The sequence below is a fragment of the Pteropus alecto genome, unplaced genomic scaffold, assembly GCF_000325575.1.
Source record: "Pteropus alecto unplaced genomic scaffold, ASM32557v1 scaffold5, whole genome shotgun sequence".
In the NCBI taxonomy this organism is placed as follows: Eukaryota; Metazoa; Chordata; class Mammalia; order Chiroptera; family Pteropodidae; genus Pteropus; species Pteropus alecto.
In genome coordinates this window covers 9930636-9946124 of record NW_006441953.1, presented here as the reverse complement: position 1 = coordinate 9946124, position 15489 = coordinate 9930636, and the positions used below count along the sequence as shown (strand labels likewise).

Genomic DNA, 15489 nt, shown 5'->3' with positions numbered 1-15489 from the left:
GAAAAGAATGAAGGGATTAGTAGTGGCAGAGAGAATGGATTTTTCAGTTGATAAGTTAATTTTGTTTAACTCTATGAAATGCCCCAAAGGTAAGTTGTTACTTTACTTTGAAAAACTAATCATAGCTACCTTTGTACCAGAAGCTGTGCTCACTGCTTTACTGGCTTTACCTGTTTTAATCTCACAATACGGTGTTATGATTAGATCTTGAGATTAGGCTCAATTTACAGAAGAGGAAATTGCAGTCCAGAGAAAGTAACTTGTATAAGATCAGTTAGTGAATGATGGATTTCTGATCTGACTGCAGAGCCCTACTCAAAACTGCTTTGTTAACTAATTGGTTTCCAAGCACATTTCTTTATTTCATTTGGAGTACACAAAGCAACTCTTTGAGGCAAAATTATTTCCTGTACTTGCAGCCATGTCCCTGAAGAGCAGGTCAGTTTAGGTCACATATAGAATAGTGGCCTGGGATAAAAATGGTACATTCTAGAGATTTTTCCATTCCTTGAAAAAAAAAAAAAAAGAAGAAGAAGAAGAAACGAAGGACATTGTAAATGACTTGACTTTTCATTTTTTTACTTTTTAGACATCACAGATTGCAGCGGAGAATATTGGAAATGAATTACCATCTAGTGCCACTCGGTTTAGGCTAGATATGCTAAAAAACAAAGCTAAAAGATCTTTGACAGAGTCTTTAGAAAGTATTTTGTCCCGGGTGAGTAACATAATTTCTCCTGATTTAAGTTAAATAACTTTGTAAGAGATTCTGTTTGCTTTTATTCCCATCAGTGCTCATCATAAAGTATAGAAGGGTGAAATCTTTTGTAATGTCTTCTCAGCATTAGAACGATGTTATCTGCACTTTAAATTCCATTTTTAACTTGGCCTGGGTCAAAAAAAATTCTCTACTCTTTTGTATTATACGATATCCCTTTTGTTGTTGTTGTTTATTGGCTGGTTTTTTATTAAGGCACAGATTAGATACACTCAGGTGTGAGTTCGGTTCCCTAGCATCACTAGGTACAACTTAAAAATCCAGTTACTGTCAGCTGCCCTTGTTTTGTCCCTGGAACTCTCTGTAGTAGGGCCAGTAAACTATAGCCCTCAGGCCAAATACCACCCACCTTCTATTTTTGTAAAGCTTTACTGAAACACAGCCACATCCATTCATTTACCTGTTGTCTGAGGCTGCTTTTGTGCAGAGTTGAGTAGTTGCCACAGACACCATATGGCCTACAAAGCATGAGAGATTTGTTTTCTGGCCCCTTATGGAAAAGTTTACAGACTGAAGCTCTATAGGAATAACAAAGCATACAAATGCACCAATCTGGGAGTTCTTTAAGAAATTACACCCCCAACCCCAGTGAGTATAGATACTCTTGAAATCAAAGTTGCATGCCTTTCTAGACCTTGCAATATCTTCTTATAGTTCTTTTTGATTTCCTGACACGCTCCATTTAAAACACATGCTGTATTTTTTTAGTTAAATTTTATTTTGTTTGAAGATGTTTCTGAGAATCTTGCAGCATCTTTAGAGATAATTACAAACATTCCATTTATAAAACCAGGGTTGGGGGTGCCTGCCTTCGCGAGCTCCCAAATGGAGAGAATATTGTTTGAGTGTCATACGACTGGCAGGTTAAAATGACTTAAGACTTGGGAAAGAGGTGTTGGGCACACTTACCTCAGTACTTGCTTTTCTTCATAGAGGAATTGTCTCTTCTTCCTGCCTATTAAACCTCCCAGCTGACTAATCCACAGGGTGTTTCGAAGCATTGAGGTTGATGTGTTATAAAAAAAAAAAAAAAGACAAATGTTGATGTCTTAATGTACATGTTCGCGGCAGCATTTCTCAGTAGCATTTTTCCTAAGCTTATTTAAATAAGCCAAGATGCTTCTGGCTGATGTCTTTGCAGAAACCTCAGGGATCATGACTCAAACTGCTTTTTCTTTATGCAGGGAAATAAAGCCAGAGGCCTTCAGGAACATTCCACCACTTTGGATCTGGACAGCTCCGTGTCTAGCACATTAAGTAACACCAGCAAAGTAAGCACATTTTTCTTTATATGGCACCCTGGAGAAACCAGCAAATTGGTCTTGCTCATCTCCTATCTACAAAACCTATCTAAAAGGACAAAAGAGGCCGCATTTTTACAATCATGAAATTTTGGTGCTTCCAGACTTTGCGGTGCCTGTGGAGGGCTGGTCATGTAGTTATACGTAACAAAGCAGATGGCCATTCCATAAACAAAGAAATGAGATAAAAATTTTAGCCCACTGAGATCTTTTAAAAAGCCACCAATGGATTTCTTCCCCAAGTATATTTTCCAATATTAAAAATAATTAAAATTGGGAAAACCTCAAAAGTAGGTTTGTGAATTCTGTGAAGTATGCAACTTAAATTCCCGAAACGTATTTCACTCTCTGGCTGCTCTATGATGTGATTTCAACATTGCTGTTTTTTATAAACGAGCACCTAGGCTCCAGCCCTCACATCTGCCACCAAGCACAGCTTGGTGACATTGAGCTAGCCAGTGGGTTCCCTTTGGTAATGAACCTATGTCTCTGTCCTTGTTTTAATTTCTTGCTTTCTAGACATAGAAGAATATTTAAACTTGGTTAGTTCTGCTTTTTAGCCGCCAAACTGTGGATTTGGGGTTTTGCGCTGGGGAGTTCAGCCTTCCTTCTGCTACCAGAGTGCTTCAGATGCAAGAGAAAGGGAATTTGGGAGGCGGCCAGCTCCATACCACATCCCTCCTGGGCGTGTGGCTTTCAGAGTTTGTAGACCAGTAACCAACAGCAAGAAACATTTACCATTGCAAAATGGTTCACAAACACTTAAATACGCACACAAAATTAAGCTAAAATTTCACAAATTTATAGTATTAACTATAAATAACATGTGATATGTACTGGTATTTCCTGTTCTATTTTATTTAAATAATGTTCATGGCAGACCACTAAGTTGATATCACTGCCTACTGTGTTATAGTCTACAGTTTAAGAAACACTACCTTAGATGAGTGCTTCTTAAGTTCTGAGGTGCCTCTTTAATGGAGGTTCGGGTTAAAATGCAGATTCCGATTCAGTAGGCCTGAAGGGAGGCCTGAAATGCTGACAGGCTCCATGTGAGGTTGATGCTGCTGCTCTGTGGACCCACTTGGGGGAGTGAGGTCCTAGACACCAGTCTTCTGAATATGATTTTCCAAGTAAAAATCTAGTGGAATGTAGCGCTTTCTGCCTTCCATCTAGCTCATGATTCATTTCAAGTTTGGAAACATTATGGTTTATCTGCTGTGTGCAGATGACTAGGACAGAGCCCCTACCCTATAGGAACTTGCCTGGAAGGAGAGAGATGACAGATCCAAAAGTAACACCAGCATCAAGTAGAGCATGGTAGGAGCCCTAAGAGTTTGAATAGGAGACGGTGGTAACCTAGTGGTCCCAGGAGCAAGAGAAAGGGGAGTTATTTTTGGTCAGTGGAACCAGAAAAATCTTGGGGAGGGGGCAATGATGCTTTTGGATTAAATCTTGAAGGAAATATAGGAATTGCATCTGTGAGTGGACAGGGAAGAAGGCGTTTTAGATAGATCTGTGCACATAAAGATGCTGTGTATAAGTCATATCACTCAGGTGACTTCTCTAGTAAGACTTCTGCTTGTTTTAAAATTTTTCTCCAAAACACAAATCTAGGCATATACACATAGCTTGAATTTATATGGTAATTCTAAGAGAAAGGCACCTTTTCAGAAATCACCTTTGTGTATTGGATGTGTATCTTTGTATGGACTCATACATCTTTTTTCATCCTGAGTTCGAGAAACTGTTGTAAAGGTACACATTTTATACAGTTGGATCTCTTCCAGTAAATCGATCATCTTGAATAGAAGCTGAACATTTGAGTGGCCCTTTCAGGTGTATGATTAAGCTAAGGGTTAGCTCTTTCACATAATTTGGAGGGTTGTTAATGAGAATTGAGATGAACAGGTTTGTGTGATCAAGATTGTTTGCTGTGATGTATTGTCTTAGACAAATTTTTAAATCCCCAAAAGAATCTTCGAAACTATACAATCCTGAAGAATAAAAAAATTCAGCTATGTTTAGAGTAATTAACATTTCATAATGTGCTGGAAATTAAGCTTTTCCTCTCTAATGCCTACAAAATTAAGTGTATATAACCTCTTCCCTCAATAAACATAAATTTAATTTTTTAAAATTAAAATCCTTAATACCTGTCATCTACGACAGTGGTCCCCAACCTTTTTGGTGCCAGGGACTGGTGCTCCTGTGAGACTCTAATGCCTGATGTTCTGAAGTGGAGCTGAGGCGGTGATGCTAGTGCTGGGGAGTGGCTCCAAATACAGATGAAGCTTCATGCAAGAAGAATTGTTTTGATTGTTTTTTCCCTCATGCAGCTCTGGGGGTGCCCTTTAAATGAGGAGTAACCATGAGCACAGAAGCATGAAGGTGCTGCTACAAGTCCTTCCATCAGTGGTCCCCAACCTTTTTGGTGCCAGGGACTGGTGCTCCTGTGAGACTCTAATGCCTGATGTTCTGAAGTGGAGCTGAGGCGGTGATGCTAGTGCTGGGGAGTGGCTCCAAATACAGATGAAGCTTCACTCACTGGCCCACCACTCACCTCCTGCTGTGCAGTGCAGTTCCTAATAGGCCATAGACCAGTACCGGTCTGCAGCCTGGAGGCTGGGGCCCCCTGATCTAAAAGGCACTCAACTATATAGCAAGTAAACAGATAAAATTTAGATTTTCCAATCTACCATTAGATATGTTCATTCCTTTTTACTCTTTTCATGTTGATTTGTTTATACCTTCTAGCAATTTCAGTAGAGACTAGCTGGTACATTTCCTTTTATTTTATATTTTCTGATTTGAGAAAATATATTGGCCACCGACCAAATCCTGTGTGCAGCGTTAAGCATTGGCTTGCAGGAGTGGTAGTAGTTCATGCCTTTGGAAAAGTATGCATCTTGAGAGCCTGCGACATTAAAATATTGTCATGATTCTCAACAGATACTTGCATACCCACTCAGTAAGTTCATTGAGTACCTAACAAAAAATAACATTTGTATAATATTTTACAGTGAACAGAGTACTTTCTGTTATATTATCTTGCTTAGTTCTGAAGCCCAGTGAGATAAATTTTCACTATACTCTTTTACAGATGAGGAAACTGAGGTGTAGAAAGAAGCTGATTGGCCCTGAATCGTGGCAATAAATGCCTAGAGATTTTCCATAATCTGAGGATAATATAGGATATAATTTTTAACCCTCAAGATTGCCAAGTTAAATCTTAACAGTAAATCAGATTCAGAGAGAGCCATAAAATGCAGGTATAACATATATGAACACACTTGGCAGAGAGAAAGAACTCGATTTGTTTAGACAGTGCAGACAAGTTATCCAACACTCATTATGCTTCTTATAACCAGTAGTAAAGAGTTGTGTTTTCTAGAGAGAGGGAACTGTTTTGGTTTTACTTAGAACAGTTACAGTTTATGTCTTTCATGCTTGTGTTTGGGCACTTTCCTATCTTTTCAGCAAGCTATAAACTAAGCATCTTATCTCTGAGAAGCAGACATTTAAGGAACTTTTGTTTCCTTATATATTTTGGTGGCCTCTAGGTGGCATTATAATCAGATGTGCTCACATACTGAAATGTTTTCCTGCCCCTGGGATTAGAGATTTGTGATTCCATGTGACGTGTCTGATCTGCTGTCTGTCTGCTGCCAGGAGCCATCCGTGTGTGAAAAAGAGGCCTTGCTTGTCCCCGAGAGCTCCTTCGGGCTCCTCAGCTCCTCGGACGACCTGTCCAGTGACTCAGAGAGCCACCCCGCAGAAGAGCCGGCTTCGCTCTCGCTGCAGCAGGGCTTCAGGAGGCGCGCCAACACCCTGAGTCACCTCCCTGCAGAATGCCAGGAATCTCCAGAACCTGCTCAGGGGTCTCCAGGGGTCTCGCAACGCAAACTAATGAGGTATCACTCAGTGAGCACAGAGACGCCTCATGAACAAAAGTAAGATTTGTTTAAAATGTAAATTTGTTGTACAAATAGCTAGGGCATACCTGTTACTGACCAGGTATGTGCATCGCAGGTGGTTTTTTTTTTTTTTTTTTTTTTTTTTTTTTTTTTTTTTTTTTTTTTTTTTTTTTTTTTTTTTTTTTTTTTTTTTTTGGTGGGATGGTCAAAGAGAAACTGAGTCAGGTTTTATTCTTGGCTTAAAAAAGATAAAACTTGAAGCAGGAACACATTCCTCCCTCCTCCCCCTTTGGGAAACATGTATTGTGAGGAAACAGGTAAAACTGAGCAGAAATGGCCCTTAACAAGGTATAATAATAATCACTCAAGCAGCATGAGGGGCAGTATCGACTTTGGAACTTAGCTTCTGGTTTGAGGAAAAGCAGCAGGTGGGACAGCAGGTGAGTCTGCTCCCCGGAGAATCTGGACCATTTCCGTGGCAGGACGGAGATGCAGGGGTCAATACCGAGCTGAGCATGGGGGATGGCATGGACGCTGTGCTGGCTGCAGCGGCCTTGGGGTTCTGGTCCTAGCTCTGTCCGGAACTGGTTGTGACCTGGGCAAACTCGCTTAAATCTCTGTATGACAAAATTGGAATAGATGTTTTCTAAAATCCTTGAGTGTAAGAATTCTAGATTCTTCCAACAAGATCTACTAATTTATTAATTGGGCTCTAATGAGCACTTGGAATTTCCTGGTTATAGAGATATGGTAACAGAATATGGTAACAGAAGTTCTCTCTGTGCCTTCTGGAGTTCTTTGGCAATTCATTTGACCCTGAGTCTCAGAGGCCATAAATGGTCATGGAGTTATCTTTAAACACGACTTTAAAAATCTTTTGTAATCCCTCACCTCGTAAACATGTGGCCACACCTACCTACAGTCACTGCCTTCTCCTGACTGATGACAACAGAAGCCACAGGACGTGTGTCAGTGCAGGTCATACACGGATAATGGAGATTTCACATGGCAGTGTTTGAAATGTTTCCAGTGAAGAAGTGAGAGCTTAACAATGATGTGACTGACAGTCTTCAAAAGACTGCTTTTGTTGATTTTTTGTTTTTCTTTCATTCTGGTAGGAATGCTTAACAAAAGAGCCACCCTCTTAATGCACTTTTTAAGTGTGCAGCACAGTATTAGTAACCGCAGACACAGGGTTGCCTGGCAGCTCTCTAGAGTTTTCAGCCAGCCACTGAAAATAGTTGGGCTGGCTCTTTGGAATTGGGCTGGGTAACTCTGACCTTCCAACAGGACAGACTTTAGAAGCTAATATTGAACAATATGACATTTTAGAGACAAGCATAGTTCGAGGCCTTATGACGTTCTTGTCATGTTTCTGGAAGCCCTGTGTACGTGCCGCGTGCGTACTTCTCGTCTGCCTCTCCACTGTGCTCCCGCCCCTGCTCCTCGATTTCTGGCACCTTCAGTGACCATGCAGACATTCCCGTCTAGAGATCCCTAGTCCTCTTGCTGAGGCTGCTGTTTCACACAGGGCATCCGTGGTGAGAAATCAGTGTCCCTGACAGTGCGTCCCCCTTCTGTCCCAATAACAAGCTTCCTGATGGATGGTGCCGGACATAGGTGCTGAGAAGGAGGGGGAAGTGCCCCGCCCTCCGCGCCTCCCTCCCTCCCGCACCCATGTGGATTCTTCTCATTTCTGTACAGGAAATGAGCCACTGACATTCAGGGCAGGTTATTGTTCATTTTGAAGAGAGAAATATTTTTAAAACCCTGGATTTTGTTTTGCTTTCCTTTGTTTTTGTTTTAATTAAAAATTTTTCCCCTGTCAGTTCCTAAAAAGGGAATAGAGGAAACGGTACTATAGGGCGTAGGGATATGTGGGAAATGATCAAGAATGACCTTCTACAATACTCTTTTTTTCCTTTACTAAAAACTGCCTTTGCCAATGAGAGTTGAGATGCAGAAGCGAAGTGAAAAGCAGCCCTCTACCTCTGTGATGTTCCTATAGAAACAGCGAGACACCAGTACCGTATCCATGCTCTCCTGTGTCCTCAGTGCTCCCCCTCAGTATTCCCCCCTCTCTCCCTCTAACCCCCCGCCCGTGCTTTCTCTCTAATTGCTATTTAGTGGGAATCATCCACCTGTTGACAAGTCTAAAAGTTGCTCAGGGCCTTCAGCTCCTGCTCCTCCACCTCGTCTTAACCCCTCCGCCTCCTCGCCAAATTTTTTTAAGTACCTAAAACATAACTCGAGTGGAGAACAAAGTGGGAGTGCCGTGCCAAAGAGGTGAGCACACTCGCATGGCAAGTTCAGTGTCGTTTGTCTTCCCAGGTGGTTCACTGCAGAGGGGCTGTGCTGAATGGAGAGAACCTGGGGCCACTGCGTGTGTGTGTGTGTGTGCATGTGCGCGTGCATCTGTTTTTGGTTTTATTTTCAGTCTATCATTCAAACTGACTTAATTTTCCTATTAATGTTTCTCAAAATTATTATGAAAACAGGTCTTGATGGGAAGCCATTTTTGTAAACTTATTCTCACATTCCTTCATCTTAGTGCGCACGTGTGCATTTGCACACACACACACACACACACACACAAGTTAACAAAGCTGAGTTTGACCGTGTACACTGCGGTTTGTGCCATGTCAGAACCTTCCTCGTTCATTTAGAAAATTATTTTTCCAATTTGAAAGAAGTGTCATTTTGGAAGATGGACTGAATTTTGATTATTGTGGTTTTTTTTTTTTTTGTAAGAATGCTTAACAAGAGATCTACCTTCTTAATACATTTTTACAGTGTAAAATACAATATCGTTAACTATAGGCCCAAGGGTGTATGGCAGATCTCTAGAATTTATTCATCTTGCATAACTGAGTGGACTGATGTTTTTTAAGTAGTTGATTCCATTCATTTATGATGGAACTTTATTGACTGAAAAATGGAAGTTAAATCTCATTTGTAAACCGTTTTTAGTTTCTTACCTGGTTTAATTTTCTCAGCGTTAGAACCAAAATGTTTCTTTTATCTCAAAGCTTATATTTTATACTTTGTGTGTTTGTATTTCTTTACCCTAAACTCTTTTTTCAACCAAACTCTCAGCATCTCCTACCGTAATGCCCTGCGGAAAAAACTTCATTCTTCTTCCTCTGTGCCAAATTTTCTAAAATTTCTGGCTCCTGTAGATGAAAATAACACCTCTGACTTTATGAACACAAAAAGGTAGGGTTTAATTTAGCTATATCAAGCCTGGTAGAAGTGTTAAATTATTGTTAGATATACAGGGATTTTTCAGCTGTTCTTTTGCCATTTAAAAAATCATTTTAGCTAAATCTGTTGTATCTTCTTTCTTATACTTTTTGTCTTACTGAATGTTATTTTAAAAAATGTACAGTTACGGTAAACACAATGCAATATATATATATATATATGCCTTACTGTTGAATTGTACACTTGAAACATACTGGATTTCATTAACCTATGTCACTATAATAAAAAAAAATGTATAGTTAACCTATTCTCTAATTTCAACTAGGATTGGTTATTAAAATGTTATTATCTTCAGAAGATTAAAGAGAGTCTTAACCAGTTCTCTAAGTGATAGCAATGTTTCTTGATAGTGAGCATATAGCTGGATGTCTGTAAGTTCAGGTGATTACCTAGTTGTGGGTGTATGTGTCTGTGTGTGTGTGTGTGTGTGTGTGTATACACACACACACACACACACACAGAGACATACACACGTGTAAATTATAAAGGCTTCCCCAAGTTGTCCTGTGAAGAGGAAGAATATTAATGATTAGATGTTATTTACGTATATCGATAAATATACTTTGTTTTGTAGTTTTAAAAATACAAATGTTAAAACAGTAGTCATCAGCAAGTGACCACATAGTTATTGCTTTGATGGTTCTGTGTGGTTGTCTTTAGAGACACAGACCTATGCTGAGAAAATATTCCCACAGACAAACCAGACAAGATTGAGGCTCTGGTGAAAGTACCCCCTTTAGACAATTTCTTTTTGATGAAGTGGCACCAAGAGAGGCCCAGTTGGAAGCTAATGATCTGTGGAGCATTTTTTTTTAACATCTTTTAGAATAGAAATAAATTGAGGGCATGTAATATCTTTTCATGAGAAGTGTCCAGTAAGAAAGCAATGCTTTAGGATTATTGGCCCACTGTGGGCCTGATTTAACTTCTGTGATTATCTGTTTTCTTACACAAAGATAATTGATAATACAGCGTTTTGTTTAAAAAAACAAAAAGTCAAGCTAAAATACCTGTTTATATCTCCCACAAGTCGTAAATCAATTCTCTTGTTATTTTAGGGACTTTGAATCCAAAGCCAACCATCTCGGTGATGCCAGTGGGACCCCCATAAAGACACGAAGACACTCATGGAGGCAGCAGATATTCCTCCGAGTGGCAACCCCACAGAAAGCATGCGATTCCCCCAGCAGATATGAAGGTAAGGCCCACCCCTGAAGTAACACTGCTAGGTTCCGGCGTTTTACCCAGAACAAAAGTACATTTGGTGGAAGAAGAGCTGAAATGAGATTTCAAGTCAGAATTACCCCCCGATTTTAAGGTTCCCTGGGTAAGAAGCTCAAATGACAATGCCTGGAACTATATCCTCAAATTCTAGGGGAACCTATAAACAGGACTCAGCAGTTTGTAACAAACACCTTGTGTTAAAAATGGTGCCTCTGCTGAGCTTTTGTGATCACTCACCACCCTGCCCATGGGTATGTTGAGGGGCTCTCTGCCTGATGTCCCCCACTTCCCTCCTTCCCTTCCCACTGTGTCCCCAAGCTTGTCTCTGTTCCTTCTCTTCAGTCTAAGTGTAGGCTTACATACTACCTTAGTATGTGTGGTTTTAGAGATACCCCCGATCCTAGTGCTCTGGTCACACTTGTAACGCTCAGTGTGTGGTTAGTTGCTGTCACTCAGTCTGGTGTCACAGGAGGACTATCTTGTGTCTGTTCATCCTTCTTGTGCCCCTAAAGAAATACAGAATATGCTGAAGTCTGTCTTTAGGCCTTCTTATGTTGAGTTGTATTGTAAAAAATGAGTTTAAATGTAGTTCTTCTAAAATTAATTTTTTTTTTCTGCACAGTGATATCACAGACTTTCAACAATAAATGTTTATTCTCATTAATGTTTTTTAATTAGAAAACTTTTTTTTTCCTTAAAAAAGCAAAGCAAAAAGTAGACCTCAAAAGGTTTCTTGAGTTCCTCAAATTGATTGTAGTGTGGATTCACTCTCGTCCCTTGACACACTTTTGTGTATCTCTTAGGAAGCAGCACAGGCTAATCCTAGAGTCTTCAGGCTGGGTTCCATGCACTTGCCTTGGGGGAGGAGGCGGCGTTGGAAGGCTCCTCCCCACAGTCCTCCTCCCCCGTCACTGTCCTCACCCTCCACCCCAGTTTCTTGTTTCTTCTCTCTCTCTATCTCTCTTCTGCCTCACCCTTTCCCTCCTTTCACAAAATTCTCCTTAATATTTAATTTAAAAAGTGAGTCCGCTGCCAAATTAAACAAGAGCCTGATCTGGCTTCAGCTAGCTTTGTGACATAAATCACATAACTTCACATACACTTAGTCCCTTTAGTCGTAAAACAGTTATAGTAATGTTGACTCTTCCTATCTCATGGAATTACATTAAATTATAAATGTGAAAGTACTTTGATAACGTAAAGTTAATGTCAGACGTAAGGTGATAACGTTATTTTGGTTACCTTTATTGAGAATGAAGCATCAATGTTAAGCTTCCTGTACTGTTGTTCTCCAGCAGGAGCAGTGTAAAGCAGCACTAGAAAGTCTGGGCTCATAAATTCAGTGAGATTAAAAAAAAAATTTGTTTCAGTGAATTGAGTTATTTCAATTTGTATCAATTTAGAAAGTTTAGTTTTAAAGATTTCATTTTCATGTTGGAGAAAACAGTGGCCTAGGTTGTGTGAACCAGTTCCCTCCTTCTTGAATTTCTAAGCCACAGGGGTCTGCTAGGGCAAGGGCAGGGGGGCGGGATGGGGGGCTGTGCTCTTGGGAAGCAGCTCTGGCCTCTGAGGAAGCGGAAGCGGTTGGTGACCTCTGCAGCGCCCCCCCCCCCCCCGTGCCTCTCTCTTCCCAGATGTGGGGGTGTGGTGAGTTTCCAGGTGGGTACCGGCATCTCCTAGTGGGTGTCTGAGGACTGGGGTCAGAAGATTAGTCAGTGCTGGCAGAGGTTTGCTTCTCTGGAAAACCCAGAGTGTGCTGCGGGCTGCGTGAGAGAGGGTGCTCGCATGTCACCCCGTGGGCTGAGCGCTAGGAAGAGGAAGGGCAGAAAGCACCATAACTTGTGTCTTTCTGCATTCGCTTTTTGGAAGCTTTTCTTTTCCACTGGCATAGTCTGGGAATGTTGTAAGAGATGGATATTTAATTCCAAGTTGCATTCTTATTTATGATATTTGCAATGGCCAGGTGTCTTTGGTGTATTCTGGGCAAGCCGACGCAGTTGGGTAAAAGTTTGGAACGAATGTGATGGGGTAATGGGTTGTTGCCACCGAGGTCAGATTACTGAGTGAGCAGATCCCTCTAGAACCCTGAACCCTGGGCACCGTGGTCTCTGGGGCCCTGAGAACGGAGCACTTTCGTTGTCCATGCACCCCAATGAAAATGGTATCCAAAAGAGTGCTCAGAAGAGTCCTCAAGTGTCCACCTGACAGAGCCCCTATGATCACCCACATACTGGTAGGAAAGCAGAAAGCTGGCCTCTTCTGCGTGGAAGGGGCTGAGGAAGTCACCGAAGTGCTGGCAGAGAAGGACTGGCGGGTCCCCTTCTGAAACCAGGATGGGAGCCAGCCTGGCGCTAGAACAGGCCATCTACATTTCTTACCTGTGACACAGGATTAATTATGCCTCCTGCCATACTGATTGAGATAAGGGAGCTTAATGTTTTTACTGACTTTAAAAAAAAAAGCTTTCGGAATTCATAAGATTAGAAAGTCAGTGAAGCGAACGTTTCCAGTATAAAGTCACCTCCCACCGTGTGGCAGTCCCTTTGGTGCTCCCGGCTCCGACCGTCTCTTCCCTCAGCCCCTCCCCAGGGGGCGCCGTGGGGTCGCTGCTCTCTCGCACCCTCCTGCCTCACGGAGCCCCTCGGAGGAACTGCTGGACCAAGTGACCAGGGTTTTGGCTTCTCACTGCCGGCGTGAGCAGGATGGCTGTGCCTCGCTCTTCCCCCGCCCCGGCGGGGCGACCCACCCGCTGCAGACGGCTCCCCCTCCCAGGTCGTGGGCAGCGCCCTGTGGGGGGCGCGGGCAGGGTTGGGGAGGGCGTGGGGGAGGGGCCGGAGGGAAGCCCAGGCGGGAGAACTGAACTGTGATTTGTGGCTGGAACGACAGAACAGCAGTAACTCAGAAGTGGAGTTTCGATGTTTAAAAATAGTGCCCCAGTACTGCGGTAAGCTGTACCACCCAGGGAGCTGTTGTGGCGATTGCAGTGCGATAGTGTATTTAATGTATTTAAATGTATAATGTGCAGCGATAATGCATTTTAAATGCTTGGCGTGGTGGCCAGGAACGTAGTAAGGCCGTGGAGGACAGTGTGAATCAGCCTGTCCCATTTTAGAACAGTTCCGAGTTTTCATTGATCTTTCATGGACTGAGCCGAGTCCTGCTCTTTGTCATTCCGTCCCTTGGTTCCGTTTTGGTCTCTGAAGCCACACGGAACACACTGGCTTCCAGTTCCTGTTCTTCAGATGGCAGAGGGTCGTAGAAGCAGCTGCTTCCTTTAAAGCGGATGGCCATTGTCCCTTCATCCTCACACGGTTTTGCTGTTGAATCCCCTCTAGGCAAAGCCCCGTCCTGTGAGCACACTCTGTCCTGCCCCGGGGAACCCTGCACCCAGCATGCTGTCCTGTCTCCAGCCCTCACCGGGCACCTGTTCCTCACGCCCAGCGGCTTCCGTGCGCCCTTAATGCAGCGTCACCTTCATGCTCCGTTTCTGCTTTAAGTAATTAACTCCTGTTATTGACTCTTGTGGTAGCTCATCCTTTGGGCCATGAACTCTATTTTCAAATTGGACTCAGTTCTAGCTGCGCTAAGAAAGGGCTTTCCAAAGGCTTTTCCCCCAAACAATTCATACCTGTGAAGTGTTACAGCATCCGTTTTGGCCAGTCCTTTTGGGCTAGTTTTGAAGCTTGATTCCGGTGAGCAGGTAGGTACATTGTAGAGAACTGTAAAGTTGACGAGCCATGCCCTCAGTGTCTTTAAGTAATTGGTAAAAGTGCTGAGCACAGCAGAGCCATGCATAAATACTGAAACACTGTTCCTGCCATTCTTAGTTCCTAATCATCTCTGATTTTTCAGGCCCCAGACTATTTGGCTGCTGTCAGTTTTCCCACTGTCATCTGCAGGCGGGTGTGCTGAGATTGGGGAGCACCACCAGACATCACCCACCTTTCCTTGCTGACAAAGATTCCTGCAGGGGCTCCTCATTCTCGCCACACATGCGCCACCCTGAGGCCTTTGCATGAGCGGTTCCTTCTGCATGGGCAGCTCGTCCCCGGTACTCCCATGACTGACGGCCTCACTTGCTTCAGAGCATCGCTTAAAATCGCCTTTTCAATGATGCCCTTCTGGCCACTGTCTCAAATGCACCCTCCCCCTCCTACCAGCAGACAGTCCTAATCTTATCATGAGTTTTTTCCCATAGCATTTATCTCCTCGTAGCAAATTCTAGCATCTACTTACTCATTATCTTCATCATCAGATTCCTCATGTCTACACAGGCTTTATAGCTTTTCAAGGATAAGTAAATTGCTCAGATTCTTAAAACAATATTTGTTTGTGATTTCTTAACTCTCTTTTCATTCTCCTGTTTCTCAATAGGCACCTGACCTTTATGCTATCTTATTAAAATTAGATGCTATCTGAATTTTATATTATATTGTAGGTACTTTGTATATGAGAGAGAGAGAAAAGAGGGAATAAAAGCATTTAAGACTGAATTGGTATAATAATAATAACTTATTATGCCTTTATTTGTGGTAAGCACTTTACATGAATTATTTCCTCAAATTCCCAGTCACCTTTATGACAGTCTGCATTTTTATTGCACTCTTGTCACAGATGAGGGAGCAGAATCATGGAGGGGCTTAAATCACTTTTCCCAAACCACAGAGCTAGTGAGCGACAGAGGCAGGACTGGAGCTCGTGGGTTCACACTCCAAAGCTCATGCTCTGAACCACACACAGCCCTGGGCTGCCCCAGAGATGGGCACCATGATCCCTGGGCGTGGCCCTGCGTGTGGACTTCCTGTCATACAGCTCCTTCCCACTGGAGGTTCCCCGTAGGCAGCTGTGTTGGGCCTGTGTTCTCAGTCCATCCATGTGTCTCCCTGTTGGCCCAGCATCAACACCTTTCAGAGCCTTTTAATATATGGACTTGCCTTTGGTCAGTTGCCCTCCCACCCTCCGCATCAGCATTGGGCTTGGAGTACGCAGGGATGGGAGGCTAATT

General features: G+C 42.6%; 1 protein-coding gene across 4 annotated transcripts in view; it reads left to right on the top strand.

The window, feature by feature from the left end:
* TBC1D1 (TBC1 domain family member 1) overlaps positions 1 to 15489 on the top strand; it is a 203471-nt gene that overhangs the window by 119470 nt on the left and 68512 nt on the right. For 2 of the 4 annotated variants that reach the window (XM_006918936.3, XM_025051768.1), the window contains 6 exons: positions 590 to 718; positions 1963 to 2049; positions 5752 to 6032; positions 8124 to 8282; positions 9093 to 9212; positions 10319 to 10458. In XM_006918936.3, coding sequence (XP_006918998.1) covers positions 590 to 718; positions 1963 to 2049; positions 5752 to 6032; positions 8124 to 8282; positions 9093 to 9212; positions 10319 to 10458 — 916 coding nt within the window. The remainder of the gene's footprint in view (positions 1 to 589; positions 719 to 1962; positions 2050 to 5751; positions 6033 to 8123; positions 8283 to 9092; positions 9213 to 10318; positions 10459 to 15489) is intronic. The other 2 variants (XM_025051767.1, XM_006918937.3) reach the window with 2 other exon arrangements.